The 20334-nt window shown below is 36.6% G+C and overlaps 1 protein-coding gene across 1 annotated transcript in view; it reads left to right on the top strand.

Annotated features, from left to right (window-relative positions):
• CFAP54 (cilia and flagella associated protein 54) overlaps positions 1-20334 on the top strand; it is a 339644-nt gene that overhangs the window by 34157 nt on the left and 285153 nt on the right. Inside the window, exons 9-14 of the mRNA XM_053586325.1 lie at positions 296-494; positions 11293-11474; positions 11556-11721; positions 12634-12719; positions 15247-15381; positions 16414-16564. Of these exons, the coding sequence (XP_053442300.1) occupies positions 296-494; positions 11293-11474; positions 11556-11721; positions 12634-12719; positions 15247-15381; positions 16414-16564 (919 nt within the window). The remainder of the gene's footprint in view (positions 1-295; positions 495-11292; positions 11475-11555; positions 11722-12633; positions 12720-15246; positions 15382-16413; positions 16565-20334) is intronic.

Here is a 20334-nt window from a genome sequence, read left to right as displayed (position 1 = left end):
TTGTAATAAAGCATAGGGAAACTGATGCTGGCTTAACAAAAAGACCATAACAAAACCACCTTTGTATGCTACCTTGGAAACACAGACATATAAATAAACAGCAAAGTCTTCAATGCAATGACAGAATGACATAAACTTTAATGGAGTCTGAGTGAAATCTCAAAAAATGAAAACCGTGAAAGTGGCTGTATCATTTTTAGATTAAGCACTCTCCGTTTTATCATTAATTAAGCATACCTTACTTTCCTTTGCCTTATGCTATCTTTAAAAAATAGACTGAATTATTTTATTTCAGTTGATGTGGCCACGTACAATCACAGAAAGGGTATTGGATGAGATGTTTGATTCCACTGCATCCCGGTTCCTGGCTGTCGTGGAAGCTCTTTCTGATTCAAAGAGGCGAATACTGCAAACTGGACCTCTTGCTACAGAAGAAGTGGAGCTTCGTGATGTTGTCTCAGAACTATTTTTGGCAGGAAAAGAACTTTTAATAAGTAAGTAAGATGTTAAGGTAATATTTTGTGGTAGACATGAAAAACAAAAAATTTTAGCATGGAAATAAGAAACTGATACAGTTTATATTGATCTTGAATTTGGCAACCTTGCTAGAGTAATTTATATTTCAAATAATTATTAGATTTTGGGTTTTTTTTTGTGTGTATACAATTATGTGTGAATAATGACAATTTTATTTTATTTTCAATTCTTAATATTTTATTTTTATTTTTATTTAATTTAGCTTTATTTTTTGAGGCAGAGTCTCACTGTGTCACCATTGGTAGAGTGCTGTGGTATCATAGCTCACAGCAACCTCCAACTCTTGGGCTTAAGCAATTCTCTTGCCTCAGCCTCCCAAATACCTGGGCTATAGGCACTTGCCACAATGCCTGGCTATTTTGTTGTTGGTGTTGTTGTAGTTGTCATTGTTGTTTAGCTGGCCTGGGCCAGGTTCGAACCTGCCAGCCTTGGTGCATGTGGCCGGTGCTGTAACCACTATGCTACTAGGTGCTGAGCCTGATTCTTAATATTTTAATTTTTTTATTTGTATTTATTATTTCTTGATTTATTGCATTGGCTAGGATCTTCAATAACAAATGAAAGTAATCGGTGATGATAGCAGACATCCTTGTCTCATTTTTAATCTCAGATAGGAAGCTTTCAACATTTTGCTATTATTTATAATATTTATGGAAGGATCTTTACTGATACTTTTTTTCAGATTAAGGAAGTTTCCTTTATTCCTGGTTTGCTGGGAGTTTTTTGTTTGTTCTTACTCTTATTATTATTATTTTTTATTAAGTCATATACACATAGATCATGAATATATTTATGCATTTGTGGGGTACAATGTATTGATTTTTTTATACAATTTGGAGTGCTTACATCAAACTAATTAATATAGCTTTCACCTCATTTACTTGATTATTGTCTTAAGACATTTATGTTCTATACTTGATAGATTTGACTTGTACCCTTACAATATGCTCCATAGGTGTGGTCCCACCATTTACCCTCCTTCAAACCTCCTCCCTCCCCTGTTCTTACTCTTGAATAATTATTTGGTTTTATCAAAAGCTTTATGTGGATTTATTGAGATTTACTGAGTTGAACAAATGACTTTCTCTTTTATTTCTACTAAATACTAAGGTGAATTACATTGATTGTTTATATAATTTTTAACTACCCTATATTTTTGTAATAAACCTTATTTGGAGGTGCGAATTAGCCTTTTGATATATTGCTTGATTTGTTTGCGAACATTTAACATTTGTGCTTTTCTGTTCATGAGAGAGATTTTCCTGTCTTCTAATATCCTTTTTAGGTTTTGCTCTCAGGGTCATGCTACCATCATAAAATGAGTTGAGAAGAATACTCTCTTTCTCCATTATCCAGAAGAGTTTGTGTCATGGTGGTGTTATGTTTTCCTAAATATGTGGTTGAATTTACTGGTGAAGACATTTGGACTTTGAATTGTTTTTTGGTGGAAAGTTTTTAAACTATGCATTCAATTTCCCCTGTAGATACAAACTTATTTGGGTTTTATTTTCATTCTTGACCTGCTACATTTCTGACCTGTGCCAGTTTACTATTCTTTAGGCAACCTGGTGGTCCCCTGCTCCTGGAAGGCCACCATATTAAGGTTGGACTTACTGTGCACACCAGGTGGGTATAGAGTACTATTGACCAGAACTGCTGGGCTTAAGCCATACTTCCACCTCAGCCTTCCCAGTAGCTGGGACCACAGGAGTGCATCACTGTCTCTGGCTATTTTTATTCATTAAAAAAGAAACTATCAGTTTGGTGGATTGTATTTTTCTTGAAATTTTTTAATTTTACCTAGTACTTAAACATTTTCATAAAATTATTGATAATATCTCTTTATGATCTTTTTAATGTCTATAGGATTTGTACAGTGTCTCCTTTCTTTACTTCTGACATGCGCTAGTCTGCCTTGTCTCTTATTTCATCAGTTTCACAAGGCAGTGACCAATTTCTTTAGTCTTTTCTTTTTTTTTGCAGTTTTTGTCCGGGGCTGGGTTTGAACCCGTTACCTCCAGTATATGGGGCTGGCGCCCTACTTCTTTGAGCCACAGGCGCCACCCATCTTTTCTTTTTTTTAGTTTCAGGTTAGTGTGAGGGTACAAACAATTAGGTTATAATATTTGCATTTGCAAGGTAGAGTCCCTTTTGTAGTAGTATCCTGCACTCAAAGGGTGTGCCATATACCCTTACATTGTGCCCATTAAGTAGAAGCACACCAATCCTCTCCCCTCTTTCCCCTCTCTCTCGCTTTTACCCCTCCTCCCAACTTGAATTGAATTGAGATTTCCTCTTATGTGGCTGTATATTAGATAATCTATTGTCTTTGTATTAGTATTGAATACATCGGATGTTTGCTTTTCCATTCTTGTGATACTTTTCTAAGAAGACCGTGTTTCAACTCCATCCAGGTTAATACGAAGCATGTAAAGTCTCCATCTTTTTAATGGCTGAATAGTATTCCATGGTGTACATATACCATAGTTTGTTAATCCATTCCTGGGTTGATGAGCATTTAGGTTGTTACCACATCTTGGGGATTATAAATTGAACTATGATAAACAATCTAGTGCAAATGTCCTTATGATAAAATGATTCTTTTCTTCTGAGTAGATGCTTATGGGATTGTGGGATCATATGGGAGGTCTAATTTGAGTTCTTTGAGGAGTCTCTATGTCCATACTTCTTCCAAAGAAATAGGCTGTCCTAGTTTTCAGTCCCACCAACAATGTTCTTCTTTCTCCACATCTGTGCCAGCATCTACAGCATTGAGACTTTGTGATGTGGGCTATTCTCACTGGGTTAAGTGATATCTCAGGGTGGTTTTGATTTGCATTTCTCTGATGACTAGGGAGGATGAGCTTTTTTTCAAATGTTTGTTAGCTATTCATCTGTATTCCTCAGAGAAGTTTCCATTCATGTGATATATGGGATTGTTGGCTCTTGCCCAGTGATAGATGGGATTGTTGGCTCTTTTTTTTTTTTTTGTTAATTAATTTGAGTTCTCTGTAGATTCTAGTTATGGAGGCTTTGTCAGATTCATTAATATACAAATATCTTTTCCTATTCTGAAGGTAGTCTATTTGCTTTAATTGTTGTGTCCTTAGCTGTGCAGAAGTATTACAGCTTAAGTCTCACTTGTTTATTTCTGTTGTTTTTGATATTGGTGCAGAAGTCTTGTTCATAAAATCTTTCTCCAGGCCAACATACTGAAGAGTTTTGCTCTCACTTTCTTCTAGGATTTTTATTGTTTCATGCCTTAGATTTAAATCTTTCATCCACCTTGAGTCAATTTTTGCAAGTGATGAAAGGTGCGGGTTCAGTTTCAGTCTTTTACATGTGGTTATCCAGTTCTCCCAGCACCATTTATTGAATAAGGATTCTTTCTCCAGTGTATGCTTTTGTTTGGTTTATTGAAGATCAGATGGAAAGAGACCAGTTTCATCTCTTCGTTTTCTATTATCTCCCATATGTCTATGTCTCTATTTTTGTACCAATGCCATGCTGCTTTGATCACTGTGGACTTGTAATATTACCTGAAGTCTGTCAGGGTGTTGCCTCCAACTTCATTTTTATTACTAAAAATTGCCTTGGCTATGCATATTTTTTTCTGGTTCCATATGAAATGAAGAACTATTTTTTCCAGTTCTTCTAAGTATGACATTGGTATTTTAATGGGTATTGCATTGAATCTGTAGATTGCTTTAGGTAACATAGTCATTTTAACAATGTTGATTCTTCCCAGCCAAAAGCATTATATGTTCTTCCATTTGTTAATGTCTTCTGCTATTTCTTTTCTTAGGGTTTCATAATTCTCTTTGTAGAGGTCCTTCACTTCTTTTGTTAGGTATATTCCTAGGTATTTCATTTTCTTTGAAGCTACTGTGAATGGGATTGTGTCCTTAATTAGCTTCCCATCTTGGCTGTTATTAGTGTATACAAAGGCTACTGACTTGTGGACATTGATTTTTATTCCCTGAGACTTTACTGTATTTCTTGAACAGTTCTGACAGTCTCGTGGTTGAGTCTCTGGGGTTCTCTAAGTAGAAGGTCCTATTATTGGAAAACAGTGAGAGTTTGACCTCTTCTGCTCCCTTTGGGTGCCCTTTATATCCTTCTCTTGCCTGATTGCTTTGGCTAGAACTTCCAGAACTATGTTCAATAGCAGTTGCAATAGAGGACAACCAGACAAGGTTGTCCTAAGTGGAAAAGCTTTCAGTTTTACTTCATTCAGTGTAATATTAGCTGTAGGTTTGTTGTAGATGGCCTCAATCAATTTAGGAAGTGTGCCCCCTATGCCTATATTCTTAAGGGTTCTTATTAGAAAAGGATGCTAAATTTTATCAAATACTTTTTCTGCATCTATTGAGAGGATCAAATGATGTTTGTTTCTGCTTCTATTGATATGGTGAATTAATGAAGCCTGCTTGATCATGATGTATAATTTTTTTAATATGTAGCTCTAATCTATTGGCTAAGATTTTATTGAGTTTTTTCATCAATATTTGTTAGTGAAATTGATCTGTATTTCTCCTTTTTAGTTGGGTCCTTTCCTGGCTTTGGAATCAGGGCAATGTTTGCTTCATAGAATGTGTCCCAGAAAAGGTTCCTTTCTTAATGTTTTGCAATAGTTTCTGCAGTGTAGGTACAGCACTTCTCTGAAAGTTTGATAGAATTCTGGTGTGAAGCCATCTGGTCCAGTGTCAGGGGTCCTGCCCCCAGAGCAGGGTCTGCTAAGACCTATGGAACTAGAAGACCGGCTGAAGAAATATAAAATTAGGAACGATGATAAAGAAAGATACACGAGACACAGAATAGAATTTTCAAAGGTGGGAGCTCAGGGGACCACTGCCTATTCATGGGCTCCAGTGAGTGGCCCCTAATCTTTGTTCCACACAACTTTTATTGAAATCTATCTGCCCAGGTGGTAAGCTGAGGGAGGGAACAAAGACACCAGTAGTTTCTTTGAGTGAGCTATCAGCTCCTATTGTTATTATTATTAACTTTAAGGATTTGAGCAGTTTTGAAGCATCTGAAACTTGAGCCTTGTGTGGAGGAAGCCTCCTGTCTGGAGTCACACACATAGATTCCTAGGGAGGTGTTAAGCTTTGCTAGTTCACTGTGGAGTAAAACACCACTGGTGTTAATCTCCTCTGAGGAATTGGTGGGAGAGAGGTTTTTTCCTCTCATTACTACCACAGAGGATTTTCCTCTGCAATAAGGGGTGTTAAGCTTTACTGCCCATATCTCAGGGGTCAAGCTATTCCCTTGGTCTCTGCCCCAGCCAAATGCAAATCTCCACAATGGTATGTGCTTTGTCTGTTTAATGAGCAGAAAATGACCTAGAAGGTGTATCTATTCCAGGTCTTGTCATAACCTTTTTTATGACCACCTTTTTAAGAGTGTTCATAGACTCAGCAGGATATTGGTATAAGCTGTATCCCTAATAAGCTAGAGTTTCAGGAAAGGCTGGAAACTTGTTCAGATAAGAAATTTAGCAATGGCTAGCTTAAAGGTAAACTAGCTAACTTTCTTTGTTCTGACTCCTTCAGCTTACTTTTTAATTTTTTTTTTTAATTTTCCCTTTTTCTGGGGGTGCCCTCCCCTGCCAAGAATGGGGTCTTCGGTGCCAGTGTTTTTCTTGTTGTTGTTGTTGGGAGATTTTTTTAATTGTTTCTTTGATCTAAGTGCTTGATACTGGTTTGTTTAAGAGATCTGTGTCTTCTTGGTTAAGTCTAGGAAGATGGTGTGATTTCAGGTATTGGTCCCTTTCCTCCACAATGTCAAATTTCTGGCCATAGAGTTTCTTGTAGTCAGAGATAATTTCTTGTATCTCTGTGGTATCTATGGTCATTTTCCCCTTTTCATTTCTGATTAGGGTTATTAGAGATTTTACTTTTCTGTTTCTAGTTCATCTGGCCAAAAGTTTATTTATTTTTTATTTATCTTGTTGAAAACCCAACTTTTTTGTTTTATTAATTTTCTGAATAATTCTTTTGTTTTCAATTTCATTTATTTCTGATTTCATTTTAATTATTTTTTTTCTTCTACTAGATTTGGGATTAGATTGTCATTCCTTGTCTGTTTCCTTAGGATAATTCATTAGGTTGTTGATGTGTTTTTTTTCTGTTTGTCAGATGTAGGCATTTAATGTGATAAATTTCCTTTTTAGCACTGCTTTTGCAGTATTCCACAGGTTTGGTAACTTGTTTCTTCATTGTTGTTATGTTCAGAATTTAATTTCTTCCTTTGTCTCTTCCTTGACCCAACTGTAATTCAGCATAAAGTTGTTTAATTTCCATGCCTTTGTGTGGGAATGAAAATTTTTGTTGGAGTTGATTTTTACCTTTATAGCCTTGTGGTCTGAGAAGATACAGGTATACTTTCAATTCTTTTAATTTTGATGATGTTTGATTTGTGTCCTAGGATATGATCTATTTTGGAGACTGTTGTATGGGCTGACAAGAAGAATGTCTATTCCTTACTTTGGGATGGTGTGTTCTGTATATATGTATTAAGCCCATTTGTTGTAGGGTCACATTTAAGTCCCTTGTATCTTTGTTTCTTTTTAGAGAATCTGTTCAGTTCTATGGTGCGTGTGTGTGTGTGTTTGTGTGTGTGTAAGTCTCCAGAAATTATGGTGTTATGGTATATTATATTGATCAGTCAATTAAAGTCTGTTTGATAAATCTGGGAGCATTTAAGTTGGGTGGGCAGATATTTAGAATTCAAATGTCTTCTTGTTGTGTTATTCCCTTAACCAGTATGAAGTGATTATCTTTGTCTCTCTTAAATTTTATTTACTTTAAATCCACCTGTATCCAAAAATAAGATTGTGAACCTCCTTTCTTCTGATTTCCATTTGCCTAAAATATTGTTTTCCAACCCTTCACTCTGAGTCTTGTTTTATCCTTTAAGGTTAGGTGTGTTTCCTGGAGATAACATATAGATGGCTTGTGCTTTTTTATCCAATTGGCCAGCCTTTGCCTCTTCAGTGGGGAATTGAAGCCATTTACATTTATTGAGAAAATTGATAAGTGTGGTGGAGTTCTAATCATCTCATTTTGTGAAAGTCTGTTGCTTAGTGTTATCCTTTGTGCCATTGGGAAGATAGGTTTTGTCCTTTAGTTTTGGGGTGTTACTTTGCTCCTGGTCCATTGTGATGGTCAGTGTGGAAAATAGGTCTAAGTATTTCCTGTAGGACTATCTTGTTGTGGTAAATTTCCTTAATCTTTGTATATCAGTAAAAGATTTGATTTTTCCATTGATTTTGAAGCTTAGTTTGGCAGGATACAGAATTCTGTTTGTTTGTTTGTTTTGAGACAGAGTCTCATTTTGTCACCCTTGGTAGAGTGCTATGGCATCATAGCTTACAGCAACTTCAAACTCTTGGCCTCAAGCAATTCTCTTGTCTCAGCCTCCAGAGTAGCTGGGACTATAGGTGCCCACCACAATCCTCAGCTATTGTTAGAGACGGGGTCTCACTCTTGTCAGGCTGTTAGGATACAGAATTCTGGGCTGAAAATGTTTTGTTTAAGAAGGTTAAAGTTAGATGACCATTCTCTCTGGCTTGGAAAGTTTCAGCTGGAAAATATGCTGTCAATCTGATGGATTTCCACCCCTGTAGGTCATTGGTGCTTAGTCCTGGCTGCTTGCAGAATTTTATTTTTCATCTTGATTTTGGATAGGTTCCTTATAATGTGTCTTGGAGATGCTCAGTTTGAGTTGAGATGACCCAGAGTTTGATACCCCTCTAAAAGGAATATTTTGGAATCTTTAGTGAAACTTGGGGAATTTTTACTTATGATATCCTCTAGTGCAGTGGTTCTCAATCTTCCTAATGCCTTGAACCTTTTTTTATTTTTTCTTTTGCATTTTTTTTTTTTTTTTTTGGCTGGGGCTGGGTTTGAACTCACCACCTCTGGTATATGGGGCTGGCACCCTACTCCTTGAGCCACAGGCACCACCCCTGCAAACCTTTAATACAGTCCAAAGGGGTTGCAACCCACAGGTTGAAAACCGCTGCTCTAGTGGCTTCCATTCCTTTAGGATATTCTTATTCCCCTTCGTAATACCTATAATTCATATGTATGAATGCTTCATGAAGTCTCATGATGCTCTGAATAAATGTTCTGCTTTTCTCTCTTCTTTTCTGCCTTTTTAACTGCTGGGTTAGCTCAAGGCCCTAGCTCTGAGATTCTTTCTTCTCCATGGTCTAATCTGTTATTGATGCATTCTACTGCATTTTTAAGTTCCCTGATTGATTCCTATAATTCTTTAAGAGCTTCTACATCCTTTCTATATTCTTCATATTTTTCATCCATTTTTTGGTTCTGTTTTTGTATTTCCTTTTGATTATTTTCCACTTTCTAGTCATTTCCCTTTACTGTTTTTGCCATCTCTATTTTAATTCCCCATCTGTCATTCCATTAATTCTTTATAGGTGAAATCCATTGCAGTAGCTACCTCATGATCTGTTGGGTAGATAGGATATTCCTGTGTTTTGCTTTAGCAACTGTTTTTCAAAGTTTTTTTTCCCCCGATTTTATACCCCATTTCGCATTTTATGAGTATTCCAATTGCTCTAAATTCTCCCTGACACTTAATATTATGTGTCCATTCATTTTGTCCATTTTGATGTAAATTCAATGGGGCAATATTATTGATTTTATTTGCATGTCTCTGAGCAGCTTTTTAAACTTCTTTTTAGCACTTGGATATCATGTTTTGTGAAATGCCAGTTCAAATCTTTGTCCATTTTTCTATTGGACTACTTGCCTTTTATTGATTTGTAGGAATTCTTCATATATTCTGGATATAGGTTCTTTATTAAAAACATGCATGGCAAATATCTTTTCTCACATGTGGCTTATATTTTCATTTTCTTAATGGTATCTGTTGAAGGATAGAAAGTCTTAATTTTAATATAGTCTAATTTATCAGTATATCTCTTATAGTTGCTCCTATTTATGTTATGTTTAAGAAATCTGTTACCCCCAAAGTCATAAATAAATATATTCTCTCTCTCTCTCTTATTTTTTGAGATAGATTCTCACTATGTCACCCTCAGTAGAGTGCCAGGGCATCACAGCTCACAGAAACTTCAAAATTGGGCTTAAGTGATTCTCCTGCCCCAGCCTCTCAAGTTGCTGGGACTACAGGTGTCTGCTAGAATGCCCAGCTATTTGTTGTTGTTGTTGTTGTTGTAGTTGTCATTGTTGGTTAGCAGGTCTGGGCTGGGTTTGAACCCACCAGCCCAGGTGTATGGGGCCCATACCCTAACCACTGTGCTACAGGCACCAAGCCCTCTTATTCTTTTTTTCCATAAGTTTCATTGTTTAACCTCTCACATAAGGTTATTTAGGTCTTTTTTGTTGGCATGAGTCATGGGGGGGAAGGAAAAGCAGAAAGAGGGAAGGAGGGAGAGGGGTGGGGCCTTGGTGTGTGCCACATCTTCTGGGGGCAAGACATGATTGCAAGAGGGACTTTACCTAACAAATGCAATCAGTGTAACCTGGCTTATTGTACCCTCAATGAATCCCCAACAATAAAAAAAGAAAAAAAAGATTTATCTACTATCCAGTTGACATAGAACCATTTATTGAAGAGATCTTCCTTTACCTCTTGACTAGAGTATCCCTTTGTTATAAATTAGGTGACTATATTTGTGTTGTCTTTTTTTTTTTTTTTTTTTAGTCAACATAATTCTGAGAGATATCCAAGTTGTATGTATTAACGTTCACTTCTTTTTATTGCTGAGTAGTATTCCATGGCATGAATGCTTCACAGTTTGTTTAACCATTTACTGATTGCAAGATGTTTGAATTGTTTCTTTTTGGCTATTAGGAATAAAGCTGCTTATGAACAGTTGAGTACAGGGTTTTGTTGAAAATAAGTTTTCATTTCTCTGTGATCAATTCTCAAAAGTGAAATTGCTGGATCATGTGGTAAGTGCATGTTTAGTTTTGTAAGAAACTGCCATGCTATTAGCCAAGGTGATTGCAGCATTTTACATTCCCACAGAAATGTATGAATGTTGTAATTTCTTTTTTTCTTTTCTTTTTTTGTTTTTTTTTTTTTTTTAAGACAAAGTCTCAAGCTGTCACCCTGGATAGAGTGCCATGGTGTCTGTCACAATTCACAGCAACCTCAAACTCTTAGGCTTAAGCAATTCTCTTGCCTCAGCCTCCCAAGTAGCTGGGGCTACAGGTGGCCGCCACAATGCCCAGCTATTTTTTGGTTACATTGTCATTTGGTTACATTACACTAGGAGGCCTAGTCCGGGCTAGAACCCTCCAGCTCTGGTGTATGTAGCTGGTGCTCTACTCACTGAGCTATGGGTGCTGAGCCATGATGCAGTTTCTCAACATTCTTGAGGGTATTTACAAAATATTCTCTAAGTGCTAGGCTGCTTTTAATAAAATTTTGTAATGAATGTCTTGTAAATAATGGTACATTTAGCTATAAGTTCCTATTTTATCTTATTGGTGACTTTATATGACTCTAAAAGCTGTATCCCTATTTTAGATGACTTCCCTGAGTTCCCAGTCTATATGGAGCTGCCTATTTGGCTGGTAAACTCTTGCTAATCCTCTATGTTTGAGATTCCATTCTCCCCCTCTTAGTAGTCTTGCATTGCATCTGTTTCTGTCCCATTTCCCCCCAGTGCTTTGCAGTGTCTTATAGCTAATATTTAGCAAATAAATATTTCTTTGCATGAATGATACCCAAACTCTCCCTTCCTTTTTCTAGTGTCAAATGCTACTACAGATGGAATATTTGATTTTCCAAGAACCCCTCTTCTGGAACTTATGATAGAAAGGAAAAATGTTATTTCTATGGATGTTGCTGTGAAATTTGTAAAGTTAGCTTTTAATTATGAGGAATGGAGTTTATTTGAATCTTTAGCTGGGAATCTTATTTGTTTTCTCCAGGTAACATATGCAAAACCATTTATTTATTTCTGTTTTGTTAAAAATGACATTGAATTAACTCATAGGATGCATTTCTCAAAGGGACAGGATGATCCAGAGTCAAAGAAGGCAGAGAAGGATTTATCTCTTCTGCTTGCAATTGAACCACTAATCAATGTGAAGAAAAGCAAAGGTTTGATTTTTCCTTTGGAAAACCATAAGGAAGGACAGTCAAATCTAATTTCTTTAAAAAAAATGGATTCTGCTTGTGAGTATTTAGTTGCTTTGTAGAAAGTTTTATCTGATAAAATGTGCTTTTCATAGGTGAGATGTGAGATAGAACATTCAAGTACCAGGGAACAGGAGGTGCAGAAGCCTCTAGGTGAGGGTGTGTTTGGTTATTGAAGGAATGACAGGGGCTGGAATGCACTGGTGATAGTGGTGAAGTTTGGGAGTGTGGCAGGTGACAAGGTGACTAATAGTTGGGTGCTAGATAATGTGGTTACTAAGCTCTGTAAGAATGCTGGATTTTATTCCAAAGGACAGTTTTGAGTAGAGGAATGAGGCTCCACTTACCTGCTAGCTTGTTGGGATAAATGCAAGGATAGCAGGCAAGCAAATCAAAGGACACAGTTATCAGTTCACTTTAGGAAAGGAAGATTTGGTAGTCTTTTCTCTCTTTCAAGCAAGCAATGTTTTCCATTATAGGACTTTTCAAGTCTTAAAAGTTATTGCATATGTAATTGAAAATCTGCAACCTCTACTTTTTAGATCATTGAAAAATATTTAATTCTGAGTTTTTTATGTTTTGCCATGTTATTAAGACATTATGTAGCCTGTCAGTTGAGGTAAATAATTTGTACAAAGTACTGATACAACTTTTATTTCTGAATAATTTATTTATTTTTCTTTCAATTACCATATTTTATGTATATTTCAATAAGTCTCTTCAGTTTCTTTTTTGACATAGTTGGCATACATACTATGGATTAATGATAATAATAATCTGTTTTATTTGGATTAGAGACACTTACATTAGTTTTCATATAGAAGCATTTATTTTGTCTTTATTGACATGACATTTGCCCCCCTCATATCATTTGTGTCATTTTTATAAAGTTTCTATGTTTTTGTGCTTTTTCTATTTGAAAATTTTATTTTCATCTACTTATTAATTTAGATGCCTTTGTGAAGGCTTGGGGATATTCAGACGAAATTTTCCATTTGGCAGCAACCTTGCATTTCTGTGTCTGCACCTATTCTCAGGTAAAATAGCTATTTTGAATAGTTTTTAATAGTGTGGAAGGAGGTTATAATGCTTAATTTAAGTCCAGATTAATAATGTCACAGGAATTTCACCTTGCTAAGATTCTATATCGTTTTAATCATTGGAATATAGCATTGAATTAGATTTTGATTGTAATTTTATGTTTTTTCTCATCATTGATGTCATTTTGGGTGTCTCTTTATTTTGGGAAATTCCCAAGCAAGCTACAATGTACTTTTAATAATAAAAGAAATTGAGGCAGTGGTTTAAATGGATGGTTAATATGTTTTATGAAATATTGTTTTTCATCTGGGTGTGGTGGCTTGTGCCTGTAATCCTAGCACTTTGGGAGGCTGAGGCAGGAGGATCATTTGAGAGTAGGAGTTTGAGATCATCTTGGGCAATATAGTAAGCAAGACACTGTCTCTATAAAAAGTAAGACAATTAGCTGGGTGTAGTGGCATATGCCTGTAGTCCTAGCTACTCCTGGCAAGAGGATCACTTAAGCCTAGGAGTATGAGGCTTAGTGAGCTCTGATTGCTGGGGTGGCAGAGTGAGACCCCCATCTCAAATTAAAAATACTGCTTTTCATTCCATGAAAACAAAACTTGGTTATTACTGGAAGTCACTTTACGCATAATGGCCAGTATCTAGAAATGGCTTAAATGTTTGAATGTTTGGGTAAAAACTCTAGTACAGCTGTGGTCCCCAACCCCCGGGTTGTGGACCACTACCAGTCCATGGCCTGTCAGGAACTGGGCTACAGAGCAGGAGGTGAGCAGTGGGCTTGTAAATCTTACAGAGTTATATCTGTATTCATAGCCACTCCCCATTGCTTGCATCACCTGAACTCTCTCTGGTCAAATCAGCAGTGGTGTTAGATTCTCATAGGAATGGGAACTCTGCTGTAAACTGCAGATGTGGGGAATCAAGGTTGTGTACTCCTTGTGAGAATCTAGTGCTTGATTATCTGAGGTGGAGCTGAGGTGGTGATGCTAGCTCTGGGGAACAGCCTGAGATTATCATTAGTCAGGAAGTTGGACTGCACAGAGACCATAATAAATCAATTGCTTATAGACGCCTATCAAAACCACTCCCCCTCCACACCCAGTCCATGGAAAGATTTTCTTCCATGAAACTGATTTCTGGTTTCCCAAAAAGAATTCCCAGGAGTCCCAGAGCTTCTCTGGGATTCTATAGAAGGCCAACTTTAAGAAGGAGCATCATAACCTATTTTTATTAGTTTTGTATATGGTATTGGGATTCTGATGGAATTTCATTCGAGAATTTGGTTTTATTATTACAAAGAAAGTTTGTGACCCACAATTATAGAGCATGATATTAGCTTTTGCCAAGGTAAGTGAAACACAATAAGAGACATGAGAGGTTTCACTGTTACGATGTTTTTCATTTCTTCTGAGTTTGTTGGAATATGTTATAACCTATGACAGGTATTTGATTTTCAAAAGAAAGTGGTTAGCAGCAAATGTCGTTATTATAGTAGAAGAGTTAACCCCCCCCAACCCCCCAAAATGGGTAGGGAACTTTCATTTATTTATCTTTTTTTTTTTTTTTCTTTGATACAGAGTCTGACTTTGTCACCCTGGGTAGCGTGCCAGGGTGTCATAGCTCACAGAAACCTCCAACTCTTGGGTTCAAGTGATCCTCTTGCCTCAGCCTCCTCAGTAACTGGGACTATAGGCTTCTGCCACAACGCCCAACTAGTTTTAGAGACTGGGTCTCCCTATGGCTCAGGCTAGTCTATTTATCTTTTTTTTTTTTTAAAGTCATTTATGTCTTAGTTCAATTCAATACGGTACTCACCTCTATTGTGCTCCCATGTACTCTCTTACGGTGTTATATATGCAAATTAAGTCACAGAGCTGCCTCAACAGAGCTTAAAGTTTGGTATATTTTAATCATAAACTATTTCTAGTTCAGATATAATGAGTGACTTTAGTTTTCTTTTGAAAATAGCCGTGTAACTTTGATGTGAGAAGAGAAGTACTCCTTGGTACCCAACGTAGAGTTCTGTTTAGTTCCTCCTCTCTTTGTCTCTCCCCTGTGCTCTCTGTAGTTACCAGTTCACTCCCTGCTGCTCTAATTCCTTATTATTTTATTTCAAGAATTTTAGAAAAAGCATATATACATTTCAAAGCTGAATGAGAGTAATTATTTTATATACTTGCTTAAAAAAATGCTTGAGACTTTTATTTTTAGGGAGGTTGAAGAGCCTAGAACATTTCCTAAGAGTGAAGAATCTAGAGCTTGACTACTTGGGTTTGAATCCTTCTGATCTGCTACCTTCTAGTCATTTCATCTTGGGAAAAGTCACTTGTACTTTAGTTTGCTCATCTGTAAAATGGGATGATTGTAGCAGTAACTCACCTCTAGGGTTGTTACAAGGATTAAATGAATTAGTATGCATGTACATACAGCTCCGGGGGTATTGCCTGGCATACAGTAAATGTTATGTACACGTATCTTATTATTCTTACTCACTCACCTTATCACTTTTATTTTCAGGATGTCCAGCCTGACAAAGAACTTGTTGTGGACATAATCATGTTCCTATGGCAGAAATGCAAGTTAGGAATTCAGCGGATCAGTATGTCCAGACATGACTATACAAAATTCACCCAGAGAATCAGTAGTAACAAAGTATTCTTTTTTTTGTTTCCTTTTACATGCTTTTTTTTTTTTTGTTATTGCTAATTCAAGTTGCTGTAAACATTTCACATCTAGAGTTTTGAAATATTTATTCACAACTACTGTTATTTGCATAATGTATGTTAAGAACATATTCTTTGTAGTTGCATGAGCCTTTCTTTTAATATGTGTTCCTTGCACCTCTGTCCAAATTTTGTTTGGGGGCATGTATAGTTGATTTGGGTTTTTAAAAGTGGAATAAATACAGTGTATCAAAAGTCACATGAATTGGGATAAATTCAATGAAGAATAATAATAGGGACTACAAATAAGCAAGTAGTTTCACATCCCCACCCCCCTGCAACCATCTATTTCGACTATTTTAAAGAACTATTTATGAGAGGGAGAAAGTTGAGCATTTGAATTGGAAACTTAGGAGAAAATATTTTAGTAAAAACCAGTATTTTAGCTCTGGTGATTCTAAAACTTCCTAAGATTAGCTAGGATGCATAAGTGTGATTTTTATTAGGAACTCTGTTAAGTAATAATGTAAATACATAAATATTACTTTATCATCTTATGTCTCAAAGTATGATGGTTGGTTTTATGTTCTAAGCCTTGGGGATACAGGTATAAAAGACAATTTCTAAAGCACCTAGCTCAAAGCCCAAAATACCTGTGTTCCTCTCTTTAATTTGGAAGACATTGATAGTGATCATAACAGTTGCTTTGAGAGTGAGGATTTTGAGGATACAGATAATATTCGCTAATGTAGAATGACTTTGAATGTGTAGACTATAAACTTAAGTAAATTTACTTTATGAATTTGCATAAACAGATTATTTATATCATTTTTAAGGATCACAGAGTTTTATATTAATTTCTAATTAATTTGTAATTTATAAGAAGAGGGTACCTGTATCACATTTCTATACGATTAGAAGATGTGAGTTCTAGGAGGTACTAAGATTTGAAAAATGTGACTCTTTCTACAATGTAATAATATGCTTTTAATCGATTCTGCTGTGTATGTTCTCTTCTCAGTGGGTTTATCTTCTGTGGCTGATAAACGAAGTGATTCAGTGCTTTAAAATGAAAGACATTGACATTGTCGTAGTGGCAGAGATCACTTTACGATTATGTGAAATATTGGAGTGTTTGGGAAGCCCAGGAAGAAAATTTAAAAAATCTCCAGGTAAAATGTTAGATGAAAAAGCATGAGATTGTTGATATACACATATCTGAATATAATTATATAAGTATAATATAGAATACAGGTTAACTTTGTTCACGGAAACTGGATGTTTCAGTATTGTGCTTCATTGATGATTATAAATCAGAGTTAGATAATTACAGGTTTAGTTAAGTGGACATTAAGGAAAGACGGTTCTGTGCCCTGTGACTCAGTGGCAGACAAGACTCCTTTTGCCTTCCCCTCACTCACATACCTTTTGCCTTTCCCTCACTCACATACCTAATTATCACCTATTCCTCTTTGTCTCTTTTCTCTCCTTTTCCCTTTTCTCTCTTCTATCTTCTATTTCCTTCTCCTATTCCAAAGAGTGAACACTTGAAGGAGTAAGCATGCATGGTCACCCCTCTCCTTGCCACCTGCCTCTTGCCCAGCACAGAGTAGCAGCTCATGTAAGCATTTATCGAGTGGACCAAGTCCTCCTTCTACTTTTTAATCTCCTTTTTCATTCTCTTCTCTTTTCTAATCTCCTCTTCTGAAAATTCTTTTTTGTTTGTTCTGTTTCTCCTTTTCCTTTTCTTCCTATCCTTTTCCTCTGTCTGCCTCCTCTTCTCTCACATTCCCCCACTCTTCCTGTCCCAGCCCTTTCTGGTCTCTAGGCTTCTCTGCTCCTTCAAGAAGATGTATTCTCTCGGAGGATGGCCTTCTGCTCTGCCCTCCTTGCTCTTTGTTCTGCCTGTGGGTGAAGCCCTGACCTGTTTCACTGGGTAACCCATATGTAGAGAACAGTGTGGATTTTTACTTTGCTGTTTCACCCCATGTAGAGTTATATGACAACTGTAATGAAGGAATTGTTTCCTCAGAGATTCACCACTTTAGCTTGACCTGTCCTCAGTTGTGGAGTGTGGCTTTGCAGATAGAGTTTTAGGGCCATGATTCTGAACTTTGTGTGGTATTAGTTTAACTTGTTTAAAAAGCAAGGCCCAGGCTCCATCCTCCACAAGCTAGTGTGGACCTTTTTCGTCTTTATTAGTTTCCTCAGTGAATTTGATACACATCAAAGTTTGAGAACCATAGGTTTGAGAACCATGTGGCTACCTAACACTTTAAATAGCTGAAAGTCACATTTTATAAATGTCTTATTTTAAAGTGCTTTTTGTCTCCCTTTAAAACTTTTATTAGGCAGAATTTTTTTAATATATAAAGGTGAAATAAGTCACTGTGTATGCGCCATCTAATACCAATTATGATCAACATCTTGCTAATCTTTATTTCATCTCTCCCTGTAATACTTCCTGACCCCTACCCCTGAGTGTTTTAAGGCAGAGATCATGTCATTTTACTAGCAAATACTCTGCCCTCCCCATACACTCACCCTTGTGCATTTATCTGTTTAACAGAACAAGGACTTTTTAAATAGAAAACCACAATGCCATTATTATAACACTTTTTAATATGAGTCATAATTCCCATCCATAGTTGTATTAAAGAACATCTCTTAAAGTTGGTTTATTCCGATCACATTCCAAAGAAGGCTCATGTATTGTATTTTCTTAACATGTCTCTTAGGCCGGGCATGGTGGCTGTAATCTTACCACTCTGGGAGGCTCACTGAGGTGGGTGGATCACTTGAGCTCACGAGTTCAAGACCAGCCTGAGCAAGAGTGAGACATCTGTCTCTACTAAAAATGAAAAACTGAGGCAAGAGGATTGCGTGAGCCCAAGAGTTTGAGGTTGCTGTAAGCTGTGACGCTGTGGCACTCTACTAAGGGCAACAAAGTGAAACTCTGTCTAAAAAACAAACAAACAAACAAAAACACCCCCCATGCCTCTTAAATCTAATCCTTAACAATTCCTCCCTTTCTTACTTCCTTTTCAAACTATTTATATTTTAAAGAAACTGAGTCTTTACCCTGTAGGATTTCCTGTTTTCTGGATGTGGCCATTTGCCTCCTTGTGAGATTCTTTAACTTGTTTCTCTGCCTGACAGGTAGGACTAGAGGCTTACTTAGATTCAGGTGCTATCTTGTCAAAAAGAATTCTTGCCAAGTACCTTATTTTTGTCAAGAATACTTTATAAGTGTTGCTGTTTACTCTGTATCACATTGAATCAGGAAGCACTTAAGTCTGGTTGTCCCATTTTTTGTGCTGTAAAGATTTAGTTTTGAGTTCAGGTATTGTCAGCTTGGCCTTTTTCTTAAGTTGGTTCCCTAGAAGCAGATTCTGAGACAGTGATTTGAGTGAAGTAGTTTATTTCAAATTGCAGCCAGGGAAGCCCAATAGGGGAATGAGAAGAGAGGCAGGGGAGGAAAAGAAGCTGATACACTGTACAGTAAGTTAATGAGAAGCCTGCAATTGTGGGCTCAGGACTTATTCCCATGAGAGACCTCTAGGGGGCTGTGTAGAATGTGCCTCAAAGAGCTGGGAGATTGGGATTTTTTTTTTTTTTTTTACAACTTTTACCTGTTATTGTTTGAAGGCTGCTGGAGGAATAGGGTGGAAAGCCAGGAGGGAATCCTAACTTCTGGAATTCCTTTTGCATTTATTATATTGAATTCTTCAATCCATCAACTCTTTGGATACTCTGATTATTTTTGAGTGTGTAGTGGACATTATTATTGATAAATATTTTGTGGAGATAATTTGAGGCCTCAGACAATGTTTTCTTCTTTCAGAGAAGATTTATGTTTGCTTTTACTACGTGCACGAAGGCACTAATACTCTAGGGCTTCACTTGGAGAGATTAAGATAATTTAAAGCAGAAATGCTCTTTGAAGACTTACTTTCAGTTTCCTCTAAATCCTAAAATGGCATTCCTTTTGCCTTCTCATCCTTGGTGGGCCTGGGATACCAATCCCTATTGCTTCCCGCAGGCTGTCAAAAGCACCCTTCAGCTTTTCAGCTTCCCTTTTCAGAAACGATATAAGCTCCAGTGGGAAAGTAGCTCTAATGCCGTTCTATACTCCCTGGACTCCCTTTCCAAATTCCAGGTATTACTCTGTGATATTATGATATACATATATGTGTGTATGTACATAGGGTGCCAAAAATGTATACACATTTTAAGAAAGGAAAAACTATATTAAAATCCTTATACTTATATTGATGACAAAAGATGAATGCAAGTCATGTTTGAGCATGTCTTATAATTGCAGAAGTCAAATGTGATGTCAGTATTATAATTTTAATACAGTTTTATTTTTTCTTAAAATGTGTATGCACTTTTGGGCACCCTCTGTATAAGTGTGTGTGTGTATACATGCACACACAGAGTTGGCCCATGGAGGTTAGGGGCACCAACCCTAAACCCACGGGTAACTTTTGACTCCCTAAAAACTTAACTACTAATAACCTGCTATTGACCAGAAGCCTTCCTGATAATAGAAACAATCAACACATATTTTGTGTGTCATATGTATTACATATTGCATTCTTACAATAAACTATGCTAGAGGAAAGAAAATGTTATTAAGAAAACATACAGAAGAGAAAGTATTTCATATTGACTATTCATTAAGTGGAAGTGGATCATCATAAAGATCTTTATCCTCATCGTCTTCACATTGAAAAGGCTGAGGAGGAAGAAGAGGAGGGGTTGTTCTTCCTGTCTCAAGGGTGACAGAGGGAAAGAAAATCCTCATTTAAGTAGACAAATGCAGTTCCAATTTCATGTTCATACAGGTATAAATAGGTAGTTCGTGGCTTGTAACTCCCATGGTCCTTGCCATTTCCTAAGTGACTAAAACAATAAGCATATCTTTTGTTAAAGTCCT

This window comes from Nycticebus coucang, chromosome 3 (assembly GCF_027406575.1).
Source record: "Nycticebus coucang isolate mNycCou1 chromosome 3, mNycCou1.pri, whole genome shotgun sequence".
In the NCBI taxonomy this organism is placed as follows: domain Eukaryota; kingdom Metazoa; phylum Chordata; class Mammalia; order Primates; family Lorisidae; genus Nycticebus; species Nycticebus coucang.
Note: the sequence above shows the minus strand (reverse complement) of the source record. Positions and strands in the feature narration are given on the sequence as shown.